This window comes from Nyctibius grandis, chromosome Z (genome assembly GCF_013368605.1).
Source record: "Nyctibius grandis isolate bNycGra1 chromosome Z, bNycGra1.pri, whole genome shotgun sequence".
In the NCBI taxonomy this organism is placed as follows: domain Eukaryota; kingdom Metazoa; phylum Chordata; class Aves; order Nyctibiiformes; family Nyctibiidae; genus Nyctibius; species Nyctibius grandis.
This window is the reverse complement of record NC_090695.1, coordinates 93,621,851-93,649,349: the sequence shown is the minus strand read 5'-3', so window position 1 is coordinate 93,649,349 and position 27,499 is coordinate 93,621,851. Positions and strand designations below refer to the sequence as shown.

Below are 27,499 nucleotides of genomic sequence, written 5' to 3'. Positions count from 1 at the left end.
CCCACGACTTAGCAAAGATGATGTATGTATATACAAATTGAGAACAAAATGTACAACAAAAACAATCCGAGCTGTAGTGTAGGAGTTTATTCGGCAGGTTTCCCATGCACTCTGAACCGATAAAGGCATGTGTATTCTGGATGTCCCCAGTTAGAAAAAACTTTCAGTTCCACTATTTGGAAGGCGTTTTCACTTTTCTCCTGGAGAAGGCAAAAGCAAACACACAAGCCAGAGTTAGGTTTCTACTATAAACAGGTGCAACTGAAGTTGCTTGCTTAGATTCCTGCAACTACCAACTGTTATTAATAAACAAGTCACGCCTTGGGAACTTTCTGCCACTTTGAAGAGAACCTTCCCTTGCCTTATGACTAGTTATTTGCACAGGGAGTCAGAAGCAGCATGAAGCAGACTCTTCAGCTGTCTAGCATCTTCACACCATTTCCATGCAGGTGGCACAAACCCTTCCTCCCCTCCAATCTATTTAGACCACAGGTTTCGAGGCAGATAGGTGCATACTTTCTGCCTCAGTTTCTATAGTGCCCAACAGAGAATGAGGCCTTTTTCCTTCACTGCTCACTACCACACAAAATACGAGTATCTTCCTCTGGAGACTTTAAACGTTATCATCCAGACTTACCATCACTGGAAACATCTGCAGTGGTTCTCCTCCTTCATCATAGACATACTGTCCTAGAAGCTTGCCTTCTTCTTGATATTCATCATCTAGGCCCTGTAACAACAGGATAAAGATTTTTGCTTGCCAAATTTGAAATCACATCAAAACCAGAAGCATGCTTACATAACTGAGTATCAACAGAGAGCACTCAGAAGTCTATCAAACCAGGATCAGAATGTTTCCTGTGCAACAAGCATTAGCTTGTTCAGGCACAGCTCTGTATTTGAGTTCCCTGCACTGCGAATCGCTGTGCTATGTTTGTATCTTTTCATGGTCAAACCCCTTAACTTCCATGGCAAAACCACTATCACAGTGTACAATATAAACTGCGCAATACAAAGAAGAACGAGAAGACATCAAGGTTATAAACAAGACAGAAGTCAAGATTCAGAGGCTTGCAGATGACTGCCTAAGCATTTAAAAGAACTAGACAAAAAGTTCCCAGATATCACAGCTATACTCTGACGTATCCTGTGATCCGCTGTTCTGCAATCACGCCTACCCAACTGTGGTGCTAGTTAAAATCAATTTAAAAAATTATTTAAGGTACATCATAAATAAGATGAAGCGCCAAAATTGGAGGGGGAAGGAGGAGGAGTGGAGGAAGGATGGAACAATTAAAGTATATGAAAGAGCTACACCAAATTAAAAACCCTCATCTCTCTCCAAAAATGTTTACTACTGTATAAAGCAAGAGAAAAGAAACAATTCCTCCAATATTAGTGGTAACACTTCTTATTCCTAACCTCAAAGCTCATTTAAAAAAAGGCAATTTTAAGAGCAATGACAGAAACAGTGTCTCTCCTTAGCTGTCCTCCCTGAAGTTGTTATTTTCCAAGATACGTAAACACAAATATTCTTTATGCATACAAACATCGACTTAACTTCAGACACAGACTTACATATACTGAAAAGTTCCTAGGAGCACTGGTGATATTTCCTGTTGGTGAAAGTGATTTTGGTATGTGTTCCACTGTAAAGGCAGTTGGATAGATCTTCATCGAAAGTTTGACTACAAGATACCCCTGTGATCCTTTGAAAGCCCAGCAGTTTCCTGGATACATGTCCGGCTAGACAGGAGGAAGGGGGAGAGGACAGGATGGGACACAACAACAACAACAACAACAAAGACAACCACAAGCATTTTGTCATTTTTTTGTAATAAAGAATGAATTCTGAATTATTAGGGACAGTCTTAGATACTAAGTGGCAGAATATAATCTATTTGGTAGAACTTCTCAGGCAGACAGCAAATCCACCTGACCCACCTGATTTGAAGACCCACTTGAAGATTACTTCTCGAGAGGAACCCTTCCAGTGCTCGTACTTTGCAGAAGGCCAATGCACCACCCAAGCCTCCTATAAGGGTCTTAATTTTGCTAGAGTAGGACTTAAACAGTACCCAGGAACTATCAGAAGAATCCCACTCTTGGGAGCAGAGTTCAACAGACCTGTGCCCCCCAATACACTACAGACAAACATCTAGCATCCAAAAACCAACCCAAACCACTCAATGCTAAAGAACATTGCTGAATTTGTTTACTTGGCCTTTAATTACCTGAATCACCACTCTGGGAGACTGAGAGAAGTACCACAGAGGAATTCCAAAAAGGCTAATTAATGCTGTTCTGCTCTCAAAGGTTTCAGAACAGCGAGTACTCAGAATGCTGCCACCTTAAAAAAGATATATCAGGTTAGCAGAAATAATTACTCATTTCTTCCTGAAGACTTTTAAGGCAGAGATTTGTATAAACCTTAATGAATATACCTGTTGTTTTCCTCAGAAAAAAAAAAACTAAGAGATTGTTAAAAGTCTAATAATTTTCCAGGGAGATGATGCTTCTATCAAGTACAATGTTATTTTAAGAACACGTTAAAGGTTTTTCATTTAAGAGGGCTGAAAAATACACATTTTCCCTAGTGAATTCAGTGGTGTGTACACCCCACACAGACACATCTAGGGTTCTCTATTATCCAGTTGTGCACATGCTTAGAAAAACTATTCTATCTCTACCTATGCATACCTAGGCTGATACATCACCCTGTAAACATGCACAGATCGCAGTAGTCTGATGATCAAGCAACACCTAAGGATGCTCTACTAACCTTTAGTCTTCAAGATTTTTAGTAAATACTATAAATAACATGAATAGTAAAAATGATGTTTCCTCTACTATTTACCTCCAGATTCCAAGGCGAAATCCACCATAGCAATCTTGTCTTGAGAGTAGAGTTTCAGTGCATTGTTTACAGTAATCTGTGCTTGCTACAGATGTACACATAGGAGAATGGAAATAGGAAAGATTTTAATAATATCAACTGATAATTGATATATACACATCTGTATATATGTATATAAGCATCTTTTTGAGATGCTGCACTCCATCACAAGTCTTTGAAACCTCTGTCAAGACAGAGGCGATTTTTAATGCATGGCTGTCGGCTTAAAACACAAATTCATGCTGCATCTTGACTGGTGTTTTCTTCAAAAGTTGCATTCTTTCCACCACCTTCCCAAGACCCTGAACTGCACTTCTTTGGTATGCTTGTTTTTTGGGAATTCTTCCATTTTCAAGATAGCATACTTTGGGGAAAAAACATTCACAACAGGCAACAAGCAATGCTCTAAGAATACACTTGGTAAAGCAATTTCTGTAGTTTTCCCCATTTCAGTTAATGATCCCAACATCTCTCTAAGTCATTAACATTTATGCTGACAGTTATGCTCCACAAAATGCCTATACAAGGACTCTTTACAGTTTTAGTTGAACTTTTGAGAACTTAAACTCGCTCACCGCTTTTGTGATACCAGAAATCCCTGCATCAGTCAGAGCATTTGTTACTAATTCAGATGTTAGTTTTTGGTTTGTAACAGACATATGGAGAGTAATATTCTTGAGGATCTGCAACTCTAGATCCCGCAGCAAAGTCTGCAGATCACTTTTGCTCACAAAATTGGACGTAAGCCATGGGAGAAGCGATTCAGGAAAGTTATCTTGTTGATCACCAAAAAGCATTAGCTTGACAGATTCTTTGACCTGGGCATCTACCTATTAGAAGCCATTAACAATTACAATAGAAATGATTAGTCTTTATAAATGATTAAGTAATACCATGTACACAACAAGCACAGTACTACACAGAAGCCCAGCCTTCACATGTGTTTTAACTACATTGCCTTACACTAAAATAATAGACCAGTCAGGTGTGCAGAAGAACACATGGGAAATCTGGGTGCTTCATTGGTTTGGTGAACAAGACACACTTAAAGCCCTAGCAAACTATGTGGTTTACATCAGGGGTCCAACGCTTCAGAATAAAAAAGTTGGCTGCAACAAAGGCATCATGGCAACTTTAAGGGGAACAGTGTACTTGTTAGGCCTAGTTAAGCAAGTTGCTTAATCACTCACGGATGGTATGCTTTGATTCCATACACAACTGCTAGTTCATATTTGAGCATTATCACGAGACGGTATTTTAGTCAAAGTTGATAATCCCATACCAATACTTACTGTTGTATTTTGTTGGCTACATTCTAGTCAGACCTTATAAAAGGCTTCAAAAGTAAGCCTGCTTTTTTAAAAACAACTCTCAGATCACAAACCTAACTTGCTTTTACATAAGTTTCTTACCCACATTTCCATGGGTTAGGCAAAATACATCGGTAAGAACAGCAAAGCACTGTATACAGAACTGCTATTGCATCATATCTTAAATGCAAAAAAACCTTCCATTGTAGAAAACAAGCCATAAACTCTTGTCTAGTAAAATGTTACGCACTAATGGAAAAAGTTTACAGTACCACCACATAAAACGCTACCATTCTTTAAGGTTAATACTACCCCCACATTACTTATTGCAGTGCATTTCAAGAAAGTTTGTGAACAAAACCAAGTTTTACTGGGCCAGTTACAGAAGTTACAGAACCTACTTTTTCATGAATGACATCTATTTTCTCACAACTTGTCTTCACGCTTTCCCCAGTTGGCAGCTCCGATTTCATCTGAGACAACTCTAGTTCTAGCTTTTTAACTCTGGACAAAAGTTGATTATGTTCATCAACATCTCTGACAAAAACAAGGAGTCAATAATTAGAAAAGAGTAGTTTGAATCATTCCATCAGGTCCCAAAGGTGTGAGAACGTACTTGTCTAATACAACATGCTTTCCTAGTTCAGCTGTTCACCATGATAAGACACTGTGAGCTTAGAACTTAGGCTGTAGAACATCACCAGGCCGATATGTTAATAAGTCAAACAGATATAGATTTTTTGGAATTTAAGATTTCCACCAAACCAGTCAAACTTTATTTGCATGAGTTTGCCACTGGTTAGATTGAGTTTCACGTTATCTTACTTAAACCAGAATAACTTTAGAGGCAGGTGTCAAGTTGAGCTTTAGTAGCAGGTCACATATGACCAGTACAGATCAGTGTTCAGTGCACGCTATGGAAAAAACTATCAGCCATCATTCTAAAGCCATTTTACATTTAGATCTAATTTAAATGACAATCAGCAAATACGTGTATCTTTTCCACTTTCCAATGGGGAAACTACTTAATGAAGTGCTGCAGTTTTTATCCTGGTATTACACAGTACACGAGCGTGAAGTAGTATAGCTGACAAACCAAAAACAGAGACGAAGGCTAGAACTGATACAATTCAAGAATTTAAATATAAAGCCTATCAAAAGCAGTTACTGTATACCTCACTAAGCAATCTGAGAAAAAATTCTAATGTGTTTTTAAGAGGGTAAGAAGTGACCCATTCTCCTCCTCTGTACAGCTTTCTCTAGTCAAAAATATAGCTGAAGGACTGCTCACACAGTGGAAGTGGGCCTTGCGCTGACGTTAGGCATCAGAGTCTACTATAAGACAGAAGTACTCTTGCTGACAACAAACTCTTAAGGTCAGTTAACTGACACAAAGAAAAGGATTGTTGTATTTTGAAGAACATGTATATCACCATCAGTTAGCATCAGGACTGAAAAATCAAAATACATTTGAAAAGTGCTTATACCTCATTGTTTTTGCTATGGCTATGTCAAGCTCCTTCTGGATGTCCTAAAAAAAAATACAAAAGTTAGTTTTAACATATAGAAAGAAACACAAATGACAAAGAGGATAAAGAATGTTAAATGAAAATGACACATTTTAGCACCACCCATACAGGACTGTGTCCCCACACTTACGTTTGTGCCTCTCTATAAGAAGACTTTATTCCAAATAGAACCTGCCTCATTGGTCAAGTGAATAACTTTTAATCTTTGGACTGACGCCCTCTCCAAGAAGGGGGAGCAAGAACACAAGTTTTGAGACTTAAACAACTGTAATAGCTACAGTAAAGCAAACTGGGGTTTGCGATAGTCAACAAAAAACTTAGTCTATTTTATCAATGGGTTACAACAACAGCGAGTTAGCAAAGCTAACTTTCAATACCTTGGATTGAGCAGAGAGTTTTCCAAGAAGGTCTTCCAGTGTCAGGATGCGTAACTCATATTCTTGATGTAAAGCCAGGAAGTCAGTCTTAAACAGAGAAGAAAAAGGTGGTGTATTTTCTTTCTGAGTACAAATAGCATAATTGAGATTTTCTACAAAGCATGATTTTTATTTCATTCTGCAAGTGTTTAAGTGACTTATCCTGCAGGTAGTGTGAGAAATTATAGAATCTGTAATAAATATAAAGTAGTAGGGGTTATGCAGTAGTAGTAGGGGTTATACACAACGAAGTTTACCACAAAACCCCTTCTTTGTTACGAGTCCTTCCTATAGTCTTTTTTCTCTGTATGAAAAAAGAATAAATCCAGCTGCTTTTCAGCAATGTAAGATTCTACTTTAGACCATCTATCTGGCATTAATCCTTTGTCAGCAGTAACAAAGGAGGAACAAATGCCAATGACCACTCCCTGGCATTTACTACCTATCAATTAATTCTGTAACAGAAAAAGAATCCTGAAGTCAAATTGCTACTAATCTGCATTACTAAAATAGAATATCTTGATCAGTATCAGAAAGCATCAATAACTGACTATTTTACCTTTTCCTCCAGTTCCATATCTTTAAGGTATTGACCCATCACATTTTTTATTAGCCTCAATGTTTCGCTTTTGTCACTCATCTGGGCAACCTGATCTTGAAGATTACGGAGTAGAAGCATCACTTTGCTGTATTCTACATCATGGTGATGGCATCTGTCAGACACGAAGACCATTTGCTTCTCCAGCTCACTTATACAACCAGAACCAAAGGTATTTATGGTATCCTATGGTATAAAGATATTTTTTTAAGTATATAAAAATAAATACATTTATTTACATTACCCTTATGTGCCAAGTAGTTATTCCAAAATATTGAAGACATAGGAGTTAAGAAGTATTAAAAGATATTAAAGTTCTTCCCTAGACAGTTCTCCCTTACCTTTGGAGGTAGCACAGAGGGAAAAGAACCAGCCGGTGGTTCAGGAACACGAAGAAAGTCACCTGTTCTCTGTATTCTATCAATTCTTGTCCAGTTCAACAAAGGTAATGATGAAATGAAGCCATCAAGCCCCCAGAACCATATACCTAGATCAGAAACAAAAAGCAAAAAGAGTGCTCAAGAGAATTCTCCCTTAAGACTGCTTACAGCTACAAACTGTCTTCTTACTTAAGGACACAAGCTACCTACCGCAAGGTAGACATCACACTGCGGACATCACTCCAGTCTACATAAAAATGAGCATGAGCCAGCTTTAAAAGTGTTAAGTCAAGCACTCAAGAATATTACGGAACATCCATCAGTACCACACAGTTGTATGGCAGGCAGCTTGTGCTTATATATCATGATCTATCCTTAATCTCATACTACTGCTTCCCTGGGACCTAGATCTCATTTACTGATTAAGACAGGCCATGCTCTCTGAAGGCAGATGTAAATACTGTTTTTCATCTCTATGGAAAATATCTTGCCTTATACCCTACTCACTACATACCACATTGCATAGTATCTAAAAAAATGGAGGAAACTTAGGCTTCCATGGAAACAATCTAGTAGAGATCACCCTTATTTTTGCAATATCTTAGTGAGAAGTAGCAGCATTTTCTACACAGGGTAACTTCTTCCTTTCTTATTCTCCCTAGTACAGAGGGTTTTGAATCCCCACTGTAAGTTTCTGAGAAGCTTCATCTTCTCCCCAAAGTAGCTACAAGTTTTTTAGAACATGAAAAGACATGAAACTGCTTTTCAGAAATGGCCCAGCACTTTCAGGAAATATTTTTAACTGAGTTTGTTTATTTCAAAGTAGACATGGCCTGGAATATTGTCAACCAACCAGTCTAAAAAGTAGTATTTTAAGCAACTAAAGCACGGTCTAGAGCAAAGGAAAGACTTAGGATGAGTTGGTAAAAGAACTTAACCACACTTTTATGGAGATTGACAACAATCAAAGCATCCCATATGCAGCCTACTCTTTATGACCTCACTGCTATTCCTATGAAGGGAGGTAAAGAAAAAAAGGACTACAGTGCATTTACTTACTCACCCACTCTCTCTGTCTAAAGAGCTCTATTAAATTAAATCATTGCAAGGGGAAAGCTCACTGACTTGTCAATACTTTGAAACCTTGAATTACTGCCCTGTTCACAAACAAACCTGCTCTTTTTTACTTCTGCATCTTCTTCATAAACCAAAAGTTCAACTGAAAATGTTATTTTGGAACAGCTGTAGCAAGCATACACCAATTTGTATGATGACTAAGCGATTCACATACCGAGTAGAAACAGGAGTGGGATAAGAACCAGTAACAGCTTGCAGATCTTTGGAAGGCATCTAGAGAAAGAGAGAGGGAAGTTTACAAGAAACAATACATTTATGATATTTTACTGCTTTATCTTATAACTGGGTAAATAATTTGCTCACAAAACAATTTTTTCAAAGGATACACACCTTCTTAGAAGAAACACCTTGAGCAAAGACGTCCCAGTAACAAGTTGATACCACCCAGTTCTAAGCAACCTGAACATGCCAGAAGCTGCCCTCCCTAGAAGACAAAAAGTAGTAGTGTGAAATGTAATTACTGCAGCACACGTTCGAAGAAACCAAGCAGAGGGACATGCAACTGTGGCCAAGAATACTTTGCACAGCAGAGAAATGCATGAGTACAGGCAACGCATGCAGCTTAGTAACATCTAGATATCACAAGCAGGACAGCGTTATAACATCAGCTACTCAACAAAACCAATAGCCATGCAAAAAGATGAAATGCTCATTTGTTTTAACAATGCTATCTTGCCCAAAATGCGGTATTAATGTTTGAGTCCAAGTTACCACGCACTGAAGACCTCAGTATGTTTCAAGAAATGCATAGATTAGCAGCATCAGATTTCTTGCCACTGAAAACATACTTCATTAAGAATAACACACCTACAAGAATCCCAAAATTGGTTCCTTTCTAATTCGAGGCCTCCCAAGAAACAACTTCTTCGTGATAACTGAGGACTACCAACAACCAAAATCCAAGATGTTATGCAAGAGGCAGGCAGACACAGTCAAGACACTGAGGACAACCATCCATAGAATGGACACTGCCTTGGAAAGGCAGAACCTTATTTACAGCAGGTTCATTTGGGTTTGAGCTTTAGGAATGTAGTCACTAAGAAGTCTATCTGGAATCAATTTTTCCCTTTGGAGTTCAATTTTTCAAGTAGTTGAGGTTTAGCTTCTAAAAACACTCTAATAAGCTACAAGGTTAAATGAGGAGAAAAAACCTAAAGCAGAAAGAAGGAAGGTATCTCTCAGATTTCTCGGATAATGGAAGCACTGCAAAGTAACAATTCTGCTCCATCTTGGAAAGTTCCTGTAAGAAAAAAAAAAAAAAAATAACAGGACTGCACAGAAAAAGTTACTACCTGAAAACCCTTGTAAACAGACACATATAGATCCGGTACCAGGACACTCTTACGATCACTGCTGGCTGGAACAGCCCACTGTGTCCCAAATCAGCTTGGAAATGTAACTTGTTAAGATACCATGGCATTTTCATTTTGAAATTGTTTAATTCCTACAGCAGCATTGAAAAAAAAAAAAACCACGTTGATAGATCAGAAGCTGACAAGGACATAGAGTTTCAACTGATATAGAAGAAGGTATTTCATTTAAGCTGATCTCTGGAATTTAGTTATTGGTAAATTTAGCAGGGTAGGAAGAGTGCTTAAATAACACTACATGGAAAATGCATCAACTAAACTGTATACCACTATGCTATCCAGATAAAACACAAGAGAAAGTAACTTACTAGATGCATGTTTCTGGCTTCTGTCCCTAGAGTAAATTCTGGAAGATGGCACATGAGAAGCTGAGTATGCTGTAAGAACCTCCTTCCGTTCAGAAAGCATGCTGCAGTCACTGCAAGTGTAGCCGTTGATCATTGTGGTCTGCATTTCTGCTGTTACTATATCACCATTTCCCTGCATCAGTGTAGTACCACCACCTAGCAAACCAAGAGGAAAACATTCAGTGCATTGACATCAGTATTGCCATCACTAGTTACCGTTAAATAGAATGCATGTGGAAGTAAAAGAAAAGTGTAGTTACCTGTAGGGTCACCTTCATCATCAAGACCTTCAAAGGGAAAAAAAAGAAAAACAATTTGGTCCCAAATATAAGGAAGTCCCGTAATCAATTATGATATCTGACATGAACTCAAATTAAAAGTCCCGCCAATTTTAAGACTGCAAAGAAAAGCCACTTTGTGATTAGTATTTAACATATTTTGCAGTTCACCACACGAATAGATCCATAAATTTGGACATTAATGTAGTAGGGTAACAGTCAGTGAAAAGCATTCTACCACGGAAGTGGCAGACATAATAATGAATGACAACTACACCTTTTCTTAGCTCCCACGTGACTTTAAAGCAGCTACTTACAAGCTTACGCTGTTTCTGTAGCTTGGCAACTACTTTGGTACTACTGTATTTTAAGATTCTGTTTTAAGAGACAGGTAATCTAAAGTTTAGAATGTGTTCTACCAAGACTGAAACAACTCTACATTAGGACTCTGGGAAGGTCACAAGCGTACTGACTAGAAACAAATATTCTGAATTGAGAGCTATAATAAGTTGTTGATCTCCTCCTACACAACATTTTACATAGACAATACTTTATGTAGACAACTCCCATATTTTCCTCTTCAATGAAAACAGTAGGTTCCAGAAAAGCTTACTTGTATATACTTGCAAAAACAAACCAGCCAGCCACACACAAAAACCCTCGTGGGAAATCCTGAAGTGCCACTAATTTGAAACTTTCAGACTAAGCTATGTTAAGTTGAAACACACTTCTGCCTACAAGCAAACAAGAAATGCTTTTCCTTTGGTTTTTCAAAGCCAAGTTACATGTTTACCATTCTTTACATGAAGTACTCTGTGCACATTTTGAAGAAAGTAATGATAACAGATGATTACAGCTATACAATCTATGGTGTTGCATCACAAAATTGTATATGCTTGCCTGGCGTATTAACTTGCCTGCACAACGTGTCCTCATGTTGACTACGCCAGTACATCAAGTTTACAAACTGGACTGTGAACTTCTAGTCAGCATCTTAGCAAGCAGACAGGTACAGCAAAAGAGGAAGTACATGCACACATTTGAGGGCAGGATGCAAAAATGGATGGGGAAAAGAGGTAAGATGTGGACATATGTTTATACACACCAAACCATAAGCAGTTTTCACAGGCTGATATGAGCAATAGCAATGATTACCTACCCCAGAAATGATCAATTTCTGTCTGCTCTCGAATCAAAGATTCATCCAATACAGTGGATACCATTGACGCATCACGGGCATGGCTGTTGAAACTGCTTTGGCTAAAAACGGAAGAGCTGGATACATTTTTCCTTGGTGTGTGTCTTACACTGCCAGATCGTGCAGTCATACTTCTGCGTTGCTTCATCATCCTAGGAAACAAAGCAAATACAAGTAAGACATAGCACTAAAGATGCAAATTTCTCTGTCTCTCAATTTAAGTGAAGGAAAAAAACGTCAAGGTATTTTAACACTCACGTGTCTAGACAGCTCAAATCAGGTTTAAAAGAAAATCCTCACATTCAAGCATCTATACTTTTGCAAAGACCTCACTGCAAACCACACACTGAACATAATTTTCAAAGTATGGCAGTAAACATTGAGAACAAAGAATAAAATAGCAGGTAACTTATGTTTGTTCTATTGTGTTCAAACAGGAAGTCTCAAGACTCCAACCAATAAATTAACTTGCGATGATAAAAAATGCTTACTTCTTGTTAGAAGACTGTTCTCTGGAGGACACGTTTCCGGCATAAGAGCTGTCATGAAGGCTGTCACTTCGTGCATCATCTGATTTATTAAATCCTGCAGCAGCTAACCGTAAACTACGCCGTGACATTCTTGGTGAATCAAATACCGGTTCTATTTTGTTTTCAGTCTCAAAATCCAAAGCGGATGAAGAATAACTCGAACTGCAGCAAAATAAGAACAGCAAAGTTACCAAAGTTTAAGAGAAAATTCCCCTTGTAACAAACACGCCCTTCAAGCCAGTATAAGTTTCCATTAAAAGCAGTTTGTCCAGGGTTATGGAGCAATTCCCACAAGATATGCCACGTAACCCAAGTAACTTAGAAGTGTGTAGATATTCAGGGTTCTCTTAAGCAATTCATATTACAAGTTTAACAACTGAAAGCAAATCACAGAAAGAAAGAACCACCATAGAAACCACGGCTGAAGTTGAGCCAGAGCAAGCATTTGTTATACAGCCTCAGACACATAGTTCTTTTGGGACCAATTTGAGAGAGGAAGCCTTCATGACAGTTTCTTCACCACGCCTAGCAGCAGATTAAAAATCATGATGCACTCATTTATAGTAAAAGTTTCTTTTTATTTGTTGTTTGTCAGTTCCTTGTTTTGAGAACCAAAGATCCATATGCCATACAACTCTGAATTTCCATCTCCCAACAAGTAGGAACTTCTCCCTCTTTAAGACACCATACTTTAGCTACAGTAGTTTAAGTACAACTACTTTTTTAAAAAGTGCTTTTCAAAGATTTCTTAGTTTAATGCAAATCATTAGAAATATTTAAGTCTGAACCAATAAAAAAAAAAAAAAAAGGTTGAGAGTCTTTCATCCATTTTTCTCCTTTTTATCCTACAGAGGCAAGTTTACGTGTAGACAAGCTTCACATCGTTATCCCAGGAACTCTCCTCCACGCTTTTACACTCGATTTTCTCAGAACCTCCATGAAAACTTACAATGAAGACAAAGCAGCAACACAAGGCAAACACAGATTAAACAGAGGAGTCAGTAAGAAATACATTTACTAAAACAGAAGTTCAGCCTGAAGCAGAATACTCATACTTACACTCAAAGGAAACATTCAGTTGTGTAACTGAGCAGAGCTTGCTGTCAGAGTATTGCACAGCAGGAGGCCAGGTCCTAGAGCCACTCAGCACTGTGACCCAAAGTAGCTAAACATTAAGTGCTCTAGGCCAGCTTTCTTAAGGAGTCTGTCCCCTCTTGAGCCACAGGCATATACCGAGCTGTAACAGCAGTTACTTCAATATTCCTGGGTTTTTCGTTTGTGTTGGGTTTTTTTTTTTTTAAAAAAAAGAGCATCTGAGCAAAGTATCATTAACAGAAGCAGCTCCTGCTCCCCAAAATCCCAAACAGAAACAAGCAAGCAAATTAGGTCTGAATGAGTAGATTCTACTGTGCAATCTGTATTTGAAATGGAAGCTTTCCCTTTAAAAAAATACATATAAACAGCTATTATAAAATGTATTTGTGCAAAAACAATTTAATGGAAATAATTTTCTTACACACTCATTAAAGACCCCAGAAGATTAGAAAGTAATAATATGATATGTATTGTAGAATCATAGAATCATTTAGTTTGGAAAAGACCTTTAAGATTGAGTCCAACCGCAAACCTAACACTGCCAAGTTCACCACTAAACTACGTCCCTAAGTGTCACATCTACATGTCTTTTAAATACCTCCAGGGATGGTGACTCAACCACTTCCCTGGGCAGCCTGTTCCAGTGCTGGACAATCCTTGCAGTGAAGAAATTCTTCCTAATATCCAGTTCTAAACCTCCCCTGGCACAACCTGAGGCCATTTCCTCTTGTCCTATCTCTTGTTCCTTGGGAGAAGAGACTGACACCCACCTTGCTACAACCTCCTTTCAGGTAGTTGTATGTAGAGTGCAATAAGGTCTCCCCTCAGTCTCCCTGTATGACTTTGGCATACAAATAAGTTAACATCAGAAGGCCTAGTAGCTACACTTACAATAGTGATTTAATTCTGACAAGGCAGGTGCTTTAGAAGTGAGTTTTTTGATTGCTCCATAATGCAATGCAAAGCACTTAAGATGGGACTGTGTCAGAGCACGTGAACTGCATTTCTTTCAGGTAAAAAAAAAAAAACCCTAACCCAGACATTGCACTGCAGGAAAGCATCTAGTTGCTCCAGCAGCAGATGGGCAATCAGCCCACAGGACCAGACCAGAGCTTGTCCAAAATAACTTCTTTGATGGCCCAGAGGTGCACAGATTTGATGGTAGGTCTTCAGCACCACCTGCTTGATCTTATTGGTCTGCCCTACCTGTGCTGCCACAGACAATGCAACCCTGTGCAATGCAGAAGTATATGCACAGCTTAAGACAAACCCAGCACACATTACTATATACATTATGCTTATTAATCCTTGCTTACATTTGGGTGGAGAGGAAATAAAGACAGGAGCCTCCTCATGTGAAAACACATTTAGTCTACGTTTGATTAGGTACGAAAGGATATAATTTCTACATTTTTCAAAAATATTGTTTAGACAGCTTGCATTCTGACAGATGTGAAGTTAGAGTATGGGTTAAATACAGCTCCTCCTGTTGTTCATTCTGACAGGATCAGATCCGCAATAGTTTACTATTGAGTCTCTCCCTAAACAACTGTTTCAGAACTCAGTTTTGCTATTTACACTTGCCACTATGCATTTGCTTTTCCTCATCTTCACCCAACGTTTCTTACAGATACTCAATTCACAAGAACACAAAGTGCACAGGACAAGCTGACAGCTGTGACCAGCCTCAATTTGTTTCTGTTTATGAACACTTGCTGTTATTAAGTATCTCAACCAGCATTTGTACCAATTTGGGCTGAACACATAGCTTGGAATTGGGCTCTACTATCTGCCAAAAAAAAAAAAAATTAAAAATCATGGGATTTTTTCGTCTTTAAACAAAAAGAGCGCTTCTCCTTTGCTTATGCAGGATAATAAATCTCTATGTTGAAAGTGAAGAGAATTATTTGTCCTCTCTTGGCAGGACAGCATCTAGAAGTCTCCTAACTTGCGATCTCACTTTCCACGCTTTGGAAAGCAGCCTTTTTCCTTCTACAGAAAAGACTACACTAAACAGAAAACCCCTGCCTTTCCTTTCACAGGACAGAAACGAACTTGTACATTGATAGTACTCCTATCCAACACGTATGAATAGCAAAAAACCATATTAAAGGTGTGATGCAATTAGCCTACACTCCTAGATAACCTACACAAACAGTGCAGACTCTGGTTCCTTACCCCAACAAACAGCTCCCATGGCTGCTCGCAGATCTGCTGTCTCTAGTCTTACGTTTCCAGCTTCTTGGCTATTTCCTCTATACCTTCACATGAGCGTCTACAGAGTAAGAATGTCCTAGGCTTCAGTGGGTTGGGTTACTTCATAAGTGGAATGAGAACGAGGTCTGCCAATTTTAGCACACCTGTAGCTTTGCCTGGAGGACCTTTATTGTATAAGTATTCCTTGGAATGAAATAGGCAGTAATGTTCTTGATTATTCAAGATAATAACAGATAAATTATTAAATAATATTTAAATAATAGATAAATAAATGCAATACTCCTAGAGAACTATAGTTAAACAGATGCCTTCTAACACGGATGCAGGTGTTATCACCAATACATGAGTGTTAATATGCTTCCTGACCAGGCCATTGCTTATATTAACTGACCAAGGACACTACCTTGAGTTGTTTAGCTATTCCTTCAATCAGTCCCAGAACACATGTAAAAAATACCAAAGGATTTTATTCAACTATTTTGCAGAAAGTTACATCCTGATTTAATGCTCTGACACAGAACAAAAAACAAATTCTTATAAATTTAATCCGTATTTGTGAAGAAAAGCAGTGCTAAAGGTATCCTAATTGACAAAAACAACACAACTCAAAAGATGACGGCGACTAAAGGAAAGATCAGCCTGAAGAGGGGGGTGTAAATTACATGTTGACACGTGGGTGAGATTCACAAGTTTGATTTGCATTTTCAGGAGGATAAAGGTTATTTAGCAATATCAGTTTAATGCTGTTCTGATTTGGGCTGGAGGAGTAAAAGCGCAAAGTAGAAGCACTACAAACAGTTATGAATCCCACTGAGTATTAATATAAATTCTATTAATAGGTCATAACCAACTCTATTAATAGCTTTGTGGTATCTAACTTCACTGTACTTCTTTCTGCAGTGCTACACGCACAAGACAATTTCTTTAAAGAAACTCACAGATTTTGTAAAGATTGAACTGTCAAAGGCAGAACAAGCCAGATCAGAATATAAGCAAAACAAATACAGGCTGGGGGGAGAGTAAAAGGAATGAACTTCAGCATGGAAATAGTTCTGATTAGCAACTCTGCCTAACTCACCCTTTCCTCAGATTCTTTAAATGTTGCTTGACCCAAGGCAGGAAGAGCTACATCAGTAACACATGGCATCCTGCACAGATTCTGCAAGCAGACACAGAATCTCCTCAAAAGACTGTAGTTCACTCTCTTGACACCCTGAAAGCAGGCAGTGTACCAAGTAGTTTTCTCCCATTATTTTAATATTTGGGGCTTCACAGAATTTTTCAAGAGGAAATTTTAAAGAAAGTGCTCGCTAATCCTTCCTTTCTACACAAGGAAGAATCACAATGAATTAATTTCAACCTAGTTTAACTATACTTGCCTTCATTAAGTCAGTTACTAAACTTCAGCTTATCCAGCTCTATCCATTTCTGAACACCTATATCTAACATAGTTTAACACAGCAAAATGGGAGGCCAAAACGTTTCAAGACATGTAACACTCCCCTTCTACAAAGGCCTCTTCACCAGTTCTCAGTTTTGCAAATCAACAATCTGCATTTACTTCAGAAGTCAAACACTCCAATTGTCTTCTACATAAACCCCACCAGAGTCATAACGAACTATAGTCCGGATTTCAAATAGGATTTATCATTCTGCATCTTCCGTTCCTGGAAGGTTATCTTTGCTCCTGTGGTATTCTTGTTTGCTTCAGCGAGAAGCAAAACTCGTATCTGACAAAACAGTGGGCAAGAAGAAACAACCAGCTCGGAAGGGTTTTAACCCCAGATTACTTTAAGCAAGCCATTAACTTTACTTTGCTAATACTCTTGGAAATACACATAATAACAATAAAAAAAGAAAATCAATCTTAATTTCTTAAGTTAATACTAAGAGCGTCTTATTCCCTCTTGTCTGCAAGAAAGATTAGTTGCTGTGGAGATTGTACAGTAGAATGTACCAGTATCATTTCAGACAAATATAACAATTAAGGAAAAGAAATGGAATGAGATGACAATTTCACAGCTTGTTTTAAGAAAGATATGCTCAGAGAGACATAAAAATCACTGTCTAAACAACCTGAAGAATCAAAGTCTACTTTCATTGGTCACAATAGGGAAAGTTATCCTCTGTAAAAGAGTTAAAATATTTCAGCCCATCTCTAAGGTATACTTGCAATGTAGAGCTATCTAAAAACACTTAGAAATACAATAGTGAGTCTGCTTGCTCACATAGACATAAATCATCTTTCATTGTCCAGCATGCCTTTTCTTGAAATTAGCAAACCCACTTGTATTTAACCAACATTCTACCAATGTTTTTTCTAAAAACTCAGGAAGAGTTGCAATTTAATTGATGCAGCATAAAACACATACCATTTTGCAACACTACTGACATCAGGCTACAGCTAAAAAACACATGATCCCAACAAAAACTGATGACAGTACAGTTTTAGAGTACACAAAAGCAAGAATATTCAGTTAGTGATCTCTTAATTCTACAGTTTTGCCAACTTCTGTTTTATTGGCAAACAGCCAAATATTCTCCAACCTAAACACTGCATTTTAATACACATTAAATACATAATAATGTCTTACAGGCACAGAACAGAAAAGCAATCTCATACTGCATCCTAACGATAATTTTTTTTTTTTAAATTAGCTAAACCAATAACTCAGGCTAACTGATGTATACTGGCTTCAAAAATACATCTACTAACTCGACAACAGGAAATGCTAGATAGTTCAAATCAGCAGCCACAACCTGCTCTATTAATATTAAAAAACTCAAATGGGCATCACAGCATTTATTTTGAATACATAATACAAAAGCTAGCAAACACACTACAGAGTTATTTTTAGAAAACTGAAGTGATTTAAGAAAAACAGTCTAATAATGGTCAGTTTAATGAAGAGATGCAAGAAAAAAGAAGTTCATTAGAATATAGATTTTACATTCACACAAGCAGTTGTGCTAAAATAATCAAGATGCAAATTCCAGCCAAGTTCCACACTAGCAGCAATGAGTGCGTATCAATCTGTGTTCTAAAGTGAAAATGGTGCCAAGTCACAAAAGAAAACACACACACAGAAGTTACAAGACATATCAGAAAACAGCAATTGTAACTAGGCAGAGACTAGTTATTCATGGCAACTAATGAACACTGAGTCCTTACCTTAGTCACTGTCCTGTTAGTTCAACATGTATTCTTTCCTCCATTTAGGACACAGCAGTTATTTTTCAAACAGCCTAGACAAAGCATGCTTCTTCAAAGAAGTCAGCTACTTACCATGAAAGCTAAACTCTCTGGAATTAACAACATTCAGAGAACATGCAGCATCTCTACAAGAAGAAAAGAGTTCTCACCTGGGTGCATATGCATAGCCAGCGTTCTCTGGCAGACAGTGGGGAGGAGTGTACGTGTGTAGACGTGAAAAGTCCATGTTGACTGTTTCAAATCATACTGTAAAAGGTGAAAATAAAGTAATGCAATGACTTAAAATTACGTAAAGTCAATATAAAAACCCTTGCATTGTTCAGCCTGTGTTATGAAGTATTGGGGAAAAAAAAGCTACTGTTACCAGAAAGAGGGAGCTCTCAGTATTTCAGCAGTATTGCTGCTAGTGCTAGATATCCCTGCACGAAGCTCAGTGTATTTCTGACCGTGACTTTCTTTATGGTACTCTATTTTCAGCAATTTCCGAGTTCTCTGGAACATGACTGCAATATGAGCCAAGCTCTTATCACAACTATACTGCAACACTTCCACAGGAACTAAGTTATGCTAGCATCCCCAAAAGCTAAGCATAAAAATTTACAAAACTACACAGCCATGCTTTCAGAGACCTCTTCACAATCAGTTTTGCTTTCAAAGTCTATCGAGCAAAGCACAGGCCATTCTGTGCGCCAAAGTGTAACACAGATGAAACATGAGAAAGTTTTTACATATAGTCAAATTATTTTACTCTACAACCTTTGAATTCCATCCACTAAGCAGCACGGGAGTTTCCTTCCTTTCACATCAAATTCTAATATTTGGTATTGGTTAATTTATTCTTGTCATAAAAACAGTGATTATTCTCCCTAGCAGAAGGGCCAACTGCAAAGTGACTCACACAGCTAGAATTAGGTACATTTTCCAGAGTGCCATCCACTTCCAAAAAAGAAAACCAAACCAAAAACCAAACCCAACCCACACTTGCAAAACTTTCCATGGGGTCTTTGAAAGGTATTATAGATTTAGGAAGAAAAAAACTGATGATGTTGTATCAAGAAACTTACAGAGCTGCTCAGGTGACTCATTGTGTTATTATGTACGATTTGACTCGTAAGTTCAAAATATTTGCAAAAAACCTTGAGCCCTTCTCAGTTTCATTCGCCACAAGAAAGGTTTTGCTTTTCTAGAAAAGATTCTTTGATAGTAGGTTATTTGTGGTTAACAAACAGGGATTTGGCTATCCTGGATTTGCATGGCTAGCAAAGCAGAATCCTGTCTGTTTTCAGATTCTCTACGGCTCCTGTTTCAGCAGCAGTAAAAGACATTCCACGCAACTGTGCTGTCATGCCTAAAACTATGGTAAAAATACCCCTAGCTATACTTGAATTCTTATAATCAAAACATCAACAAGTATCTCATTTTGGAGATGAACTGTGCTATGCTGAAATAAGAGTTTTCATGTGTATAGCTACATATACATAAGAAATACAGAATCACAGAATCAACCAGGTTGGAAGAGACCTCAGGGATCATCGAGTCTAACCGTTGCCCTGACACCACCCTGTCAACTAGACCATGGCACTAAGTACCATGTCCAGTCTTTTCTTAAACACATCCAGAGATGGTGACTCCACCATCTCCCTGGGCAGCCCATTCCAATGTCTAATAACCCTTTCTGTAAAGAAATTCTTCCTGATGTCCAACCTGAACCTCCCCTGGCGAAGCTTGAGGCTGTGTCCTCTTGTTCTATCGCTAGTTGCCCGGGAGAAGAGGCCAACTCCCACTTCACTACAACCTCCCTTCAGGTAAGTGTAGACTGCAATAAGGTCACCTCTGAGCCTCCTCTTCTCCAGGCTAAACAACCCCAGCTCCCTCAGCCGTTCCTCGTAGGACAGACCCTCCAGACCCTTCACCAGCTTGGTCGCCCTCCTCTGGACTCGCTCCAACACCTCAACATCTTTCTTGAAGTGCAGGGCCCAGAACTGAACACAGTACTCAAGATGCGGCCTCACCAGTGCCGAGTACAGAGGGACGATCACTTCCCTAGACCGGCTGGCTACACTATTCCTAATAGAGGCCAGGATGCCATTGGCCTTCTTGGCCACCTGGGCACACTGCTGGCTCATGTTTAGCCGGCTGTCGATCAGCACCCCCAGGTCTCTTTCCGCCGGGCCGCTTTCTAACCACTCTTCCCCCAGCCTGTAGAGCTGCATGGGGTTGTTGTGGCCGAAGTGTAAGACACTTTCTGTCTCAATAGAGACAGAAAGCACAGAGTCACAGGTACAGGTAGTAGCTCTATAAGAAATCTCTACACATAACCCTAAAATGCTCTTAGTCAGACCACCTGTACCCTCCAAATCCTGATGTCAATAAGGCACGAGGATATTTCCATTACTACTGAAGACAGAGTTGCCTTCTTGTTTTTAAAAATCAGAACTTACAGGCCTAAACATTGTAGCTTTCTGAACGCAAGCACCTCCCAGGCATTTGTGGGGCTAATGGAAAATAAGGTCTCACTTCTGCTATTTACACATCATGTTTTTAATATTATGGAGAAAGCATTTACATTAAGTGATCCCTCTCTACACTTACTTCACTTGTCTCAGAGCCATAATGCTTTCACTGGCTTGTATATAAAATCTGTTGTTTGTTTAGAGGAAGCTTAAATCAGTAGTGCGGAAGTATTAGCAAAGCAGTCTAATTCTCTTGCTAGAATAAGCAGCAAATGCTGCTAGAATACATAACAACTGCTGCCATACGTTTAACAACAAGTAAGAGCTCATTTTAGAACACAGGAAATGGGGACCAGAGAGCAATGATTCCCCAGTAACGAAAGTGGAAATACAGCGAATTTCAAGATGAGGGATGTTGATACCATCAGATAGCACCTGCTTTAAACAACAGCAAAACAGATTTCTCAGATATATCAAAGCTATGATTAAGGTTGATCTGCTTAAATTGGTCCATCCCAACGGAAAGATTTTGAAACCACAAGCTAGGGGCACCTCTGTTTAGTTTCCACTCGAGCTGATCTTGACTGCTTAGCACACAGCATTTCATCAATAAACCTAGTTTTTAACTGGCAACTCAATAGCTGGTGTTGTGTTTTTGACACCCAGCAATATTTTCCCATATGGAAAGGCAGGCTATGTGAGCCAGCTTTCAGCAGCTACCCAGCTCCTCCCTCTGCCTCTGCTACCTATACCAGCCGGGCAAAGGTAGACTTTGAAAAATAACATATTGGCTCAGCTTCTTCCCTGTTCTTTTCCCCTTCCCCACCAGTTCTCTCCTTACTCGATTTCTGAAAAAATCAAATGCTAGAATTTACATCATATTTCTTATTTGATAAGGTTTGAAATATATCATTAAGTTAATATTAGATAAAATACAGACTTGACAATGGCACTGCTCACTGAAAAGCCCTGAAGGTATTTATGCGTAGGCCTATTAATAGCTGGTTTTCATAGCACCAAGATCTCCAGCAAAGAACAGGCTTGCCTTCTAAACACCACATAGTTAGAAAACACTCTTCGAAGATTTAGAGTATTGGCTTGATTCACTGTTTGTCTGATACTCTAAAATTAATTCAGACTCAAAGGGAAAAAGCTTTACTCAATTTTTCAAAGCAACAAAACAGGCTTAACTGACTTAAACGGAACTTGAAAATAACCTTCAGAGATCACCACTGCAATTTTCAAAAACAAGCATCTAAAATTTACTACGAAACTGGATTTTTTTAAAAACCTGGCTACTAGTGCAACAGCTTACTTTTAGTTATCCATTTCTTCAAAACAAACGATCAACCCAATTTATTTAGAAATATTCTACATACTTATTACAGCAGAACTTTAAATTACAGAACAGACCAGGGGTGGGTGGAGGACAGTAACTCCCCCTAATTTGTTCACTCATGTTTAACAGCACTCCACCTTTCATATATTAATTCTTCTTGTTTATGAAACTCTCATGTACAACTAAAACAGAAAGAGACATGCTAATAAAATATTTTGGAAATTTAAAACCACAAAACTTGGCAGAGAACCTGAGAGGTAGACACAGTACTTAGTTCCAGTTTAAAACACTTCTGGGTGCCCAGTAGATTCCTGATTTAGGTACCATAGATCTGTCTGGACTCAGATTCATGTAGGCTTTTGGTATCAGCTTTGTTGCAAGCATTACTGGGCCCGAATTTTAAGTAGCCTTTTTTCCTTCTTCAGAAGCCAATAAACATCTGCGTCTAAGTACTAAGGGATGTATAGTGAAAGAACTAAGCACCTAGTTACATAAAACAACCTAAGTAATACGAATACATTCATAAGACAACCTAAAGGCAATTAAAGAGAAGCACACATTTCGGCTGCAATGCAAGCAGACACTAGATGCGCCTCAACTTACAAGCTAACTTCCACATTCCTGCAGAGGAGACAGCTGGATTATTTGCTTTTTTGGGGAACCAGACAACAACAATTATCTCAAGTACCATCTCTCCCTTGCAATTCAGCTGAATCAGTGTTACAATAAATCAGCAGAGTAGAAAGGCAGGAGAAGACACAGATCCCGACTTGGTCGGAACCCAAGGAAGCACAGGGACTCCTTTAGTCAGAGCAGCAGAATTCACCTGCGCACAAAGCCCCTTGGCTCTCTCCAGAGGATGTGGACTATGAAGCATCTGACTGACATGAGACCACAGACTGACATGAGACCACATCAATACCTCATAAGCCTGTTTATCTGAAAATCACTTTAGGAATCAGCCAGCCTCACGGAAACCCTAGTACCGCTGCAGCCAACTTCCTGGCTGTCATGGAAGGCGATGAGATGCTCTGATAGTGGCCTATAAGCACAGAAGCATCACTGGACATGGCACTTAGTGCAATGGCCTAGCTGACATGGTGGTGTCAGGGCAATGGTTGGACTCGATGATCCCAGAGGTCTCTTCCAACCTGATTGATCCTGTGATCACAAGGGGTGAGGGGGCAGCACCAAATACACATTGTATATACACTACAAGCACGTGGCAAGGACAAGGATGAACCCCCACTTATGTCTTTTTGGGTACATAAATAGACTTCCACCAACATACTCTCTAGGCATCTCCTCACAAACACTCTTTGTGACAAAGGAAGTGGTAAATCGCCATTTCACCAAGGGACCCTGGCAGAGTAGAAATATTCACCAGGAAGTCTGCTACAGAATGACAAAATTTGCCAGAAAGCATGTCTTATTTTTTACATTACAAGAAAATTATACATTTCAAGTCTTAGAGAGATGTTGGTAGCACTACTTCAAGTAGAACCTATTCTTTCCTTATCCTTTAAAGCAAATAAACTAAGTTTAAGTCATTATGATTTAACATACTAATGCCACAAAAGCTAAGCAGACTTTTGGGCAAATTATTAATAACGATGAGCGTGGAACATTCAAACCTATCAGTTCCTGAGAGCAAGATATTTTTACTCATAATTTCAAATTTTGTTTTCTACTATTATTAGAAAAACTAATAAAATTACTCTTTTTGGTAAAAGAAAAAAAAAGGCAAATTTCTTCGTGGAGTATATTTACTTAGGATCTTTCCACATACCCAATTAACTACTCGTTTAAACAGGCTGAAGAGCAAAGAGCTCCAAGCTAAATCAACATTTTAATAAAACACACACATTCTTAAAACATTAGTGTTCCTTTAAAAGAAAAACACAAAAGCAAACAAACAAAAAATCGCAAGCAATAAAATTCACATTTTAAACTAGATGTGACCATTATGGCAAAGATCCCCACACAGGTGTCAAACTGCAACGCTACTAACAACAACAAAAGAGGTTCTTCACGAGGCCTATTCCCACGAAGCACCCCTTCAGATGGTTTTTAAAAGGAAGGCTGATAGAAGCCAGCTATACATTCAGCTACGGTGAAACAACAGACACGTCTGTTCACTGTTTACACACACAGCACCCGAAACGCCGCACGACAACACACCCCGAGTCATTTCACGAGCGAGGAACCTCCAGGCCTCACACACACACTCACACACACACACAGTCGAGCGCACCAGCCGCACCAGGCCCCTGCGCTTACAGAGATCCAGCGCTTTGCTCAAGGCCTCCCCCATCAGACTCTACAGGCCGCCACAGACCGGGGAGCTCCCGAGCGCTGGGGCAGCCGGCTCCGGTGAGCCTCCGGGCTCGGGAAGGGCGGCAGGGGCTGCCGGGGGGGCCGCCGCTCCGCGCCCGCGATGGCGGCCCGGGCTCAGGGCGCGCTCCCCGGCGGACGGGACATGCTGTTCCATGCCACACCGCACGATCCCAAAATGGCTTCCCGGCCCCAACAAAGCCCGCAGGCTCCGCCGGCTCTGAGCCAGCCTCCCCGAGCTTCCCCCGCCACTCAGAGGCAGAGTTTGAATCCACTGGCCGCGGCCGCCTCGGCCAGCCCACAGCTTTAACCCGCCGGCTGCCGCGCAGAGGTGCGGGGCGCTGGGGGCCTCGCTCCGCGACCGCCTGCCTGCCCGTCCGTCCCGTTTGTGTTAACGATAAGCTCGCTGGCAGGTAACAAAAGGCATATTTTACTTAATGTCTCGCGCTCCTAAAGCGCTTCACTTGCTCAATAAAACAACCTCAATAATAACTGTCCAACAAAATAAAATCCAGCCCAACATCTTACTCTTTATAACCAATTCCTACACCTGAATGCCTAAAACGTCTACAGCTCTTAGAATCACCAAGTCACAAGTCAGGGAAGTCGCATAGATTTAAAAATATATATATGTATTTGCCACATATACTAATATATCAAGAAAGCCCTCCATACAGCCTACTTACAGCAAAAAAGCCTGCAGCTCACTTCCATAATATTCTTATGAAAATAAGCACATAGTGATACACCCCCATAGGTGAGAAGGGAAATTAGACATTAACTTGGAAATTCAACAGAAGCATTAGCTTCTAATACTCAGTTGCAGAGCACTAAGATTTTTTTTTTTAAAACGAGCAATGATTTCACTTCCTTTTTGTGAAATGCTAAACTGAAAATGAGACCATGGGATAGGGGGATTGCAAGTACTGCAGAAGCACAGAACCTGGAATTTGCTAGCTAAGGTTTTCCTTTCCTAGAACATATTACAAACAGTACCTTTGCTAAATAAAGAAAAACAAAATAAAGCAAACCAAATACTTTTTCTTTCCAGCAGACATAAAACTTATTGAGACGGTCAGAAAACAGACACTGGGTCTAAACAGTTTCATGTTTCAGAGGCTTCTACCGCTGTGGTTACTGAAGAGCAACCAAACTGATCCATCACGAACACAGCTCTATCGTCACGAAATGAGCACAATACTGAAATAGCATATTTTGCAGTAAAACTACGTGCAATCACTCACTCAGAGGCAGGACTGATGCTAACTCCTTCACAGTAAAACCCCGTCTAACACCACTTTCCCCATAGAAGCAGTTCACTGACACCAGCCGCCCCGAGGTGACAACCGGGGGGACAGTGAAGACAGGTTTGGCAGTACCCAGCACCAGACCACAACATCGATTACAGTACGTTACCTTTGCACTAAAGCTCAGCGACTGCAGCGAGCGCCAGCACTACAACACACTTATCAGTTCTTTCTAAATCCGAGTGGAAAGCTGCAGGTTATAGTTACTTCTGACAAGTAAATGCTTCAAGTGCCAGGCCAAGAGGCACCCAAGCAGGCAGACAGCTACGGCAGAGATTTGTCTCCTTCCAGCTTAACAGCGCCGATCCAAACAACTTCGGCCCTAAAGACAGTTCAGCATTTGACCCAACGACTCCAGCCCGCTCTCCAACGCGCCGTCCTCGCGCCCTTCCTGGGACTGCAGGGCGGGGACACTGGCCGAGCTGAGGAAGAAGCCGACCCTCCCCGGCCCAGCGGAGGGTGCAGACCGAGACACAACGCGCCGCGGGCCGCCCGCCGCCGCTTCCTGCCGTGAGGGCCGGCTCCGGCGGCCAGGGCCGCGTTAGGCAGCCGCCCTCGTGGGAGCCCTCGGGCCAACTGCCGCCAACGGGTGACGGGTAAACGGGGGCGGAGTGCCGGTTAGCAGGTTACACTTACGTAGCAACGGCCGGAACGGGCGGGCGCCGAGCTGTTTGCCAGCCCCCCCCCGCTCCGAGGAAGGGCAGGGGAAACGCGGCCTGACCCGTGAGGGAAAGGGGAGACCCCCACCCGCCCCAGCGCAGCCGCGGGGAGGGAGAGGCTCCCCCTCACAGGAGGCGGCGGGGAGGTGGGGGCCGCACGCACGCGAGGCCGAGGCTGCCGGTACCCGGGGCGGCGGTTACCTGGCGCCGGTGAAGCGAGGGGAAGGCAGAGCCGGCGGCGGCAGCAGCGGCAGAGACTGGCCTGGCCCCGCCCGCTTTGGCGAGGCCGCCTGGAGCCCCCGCCCGCACAGCGAGTGCCGCCAGCGTCCCTCTCCGCGGCCCGCCCCGCCCACCGGTAACTGCCCCTAGCGACGGGCACAGCACAGCGCCCCGCCCACTGGTAACCGCCCCTCATACAGCGCCCGTCACTCAGCCCTTCACACCGCCCCTCACAGCCCTGCAGCACGGCACATCGCATCGCGGCGCTTCCCTCCCCTCCAGCAAGCGCCCCTCCATGGCGGCACCGCCCCGGCTCCCCCGGGGCAGCCCTTCCCTCTCTCGGGCTCTTTCCTCCGGTAACACGGGCCTGCTGGCGGCCGCAGCCAAGCTGCCCCCTGCCTCGGCTTCCCGCTCACGAAATGGAGTCCACAGGTTTTGAGGCAGATAGGTGCATACTTTCTACCTCAGTAGGACCGGGCAAGGGAGGGAGACCGCGCTCGTGCTTGTGAACAGGCTCCACCGAACGCGGAGCAGCCAGAAACAGAATTAAAGGAGCCGCCTCGGGCCTGTGGCAGAGACTGGCTCCTCTGTCACAGCCCCAGCCCCTAACCCCAGGGAAAAAGTAGAACATAAAAAAAAACTAGGAAGGGTTTGTGGATTGGAGACAGTCAAA

The 27,499-nt window shown here is 40.8% G+C and overlaps 1 protein-coding gene across 1 annotated transcript; it reads right to left on the bottom strand.

Annotated features, from left to right (window-relative positions):
- Positions 1 to 70: 70 nt before the first annotated feature.
- On the bottom strand, positions 71 to 24,830 carry LOC137676282 (SUN domain-containing protein 1-like). Its single transcript, XM_068422981.1, has 20 exons — positions 24,588 to 24,830; positions 18,665 to 18,761; positions 11,951 to 12,151; positions 11,421 to 11,611; positions 10,244 to 10,270; positions 9,941 to 10,139; positions 9,418 to 9,506; positions 8,597 to 8,690; positions 8,421 to 8,479; positions 7,091 to 7,236; positions 6,711 to 6,935; positions 6,113 to 6,199; positions 5,694 to 5,737; positions 4,608 to 4,743; positions 3,472 to 3,726; positions 2,858 to 2,942; positions 2,235 to 2,350; positions 1,579 to 1,746; positions 638 to 730; positions 71 to 200 (listed from the first exon to the last, which is right to left on the bottom strand). The coding sequence occupies exons 2-20, from the start codon at positions 18,739 to 18,741 to the stop codon at positions 87 to 89; spliced, it is 2,406 nt and encodes an 801-aa protein (XP_068279082.1). The 5' UTR covers positions 18,742 to 18,761; positions 24,588 to 24,830; the 3' UTR covers positions 71 to 86.
- Positions 24,831 to 27,499: the final 2,669 nt, after the last annotated feature.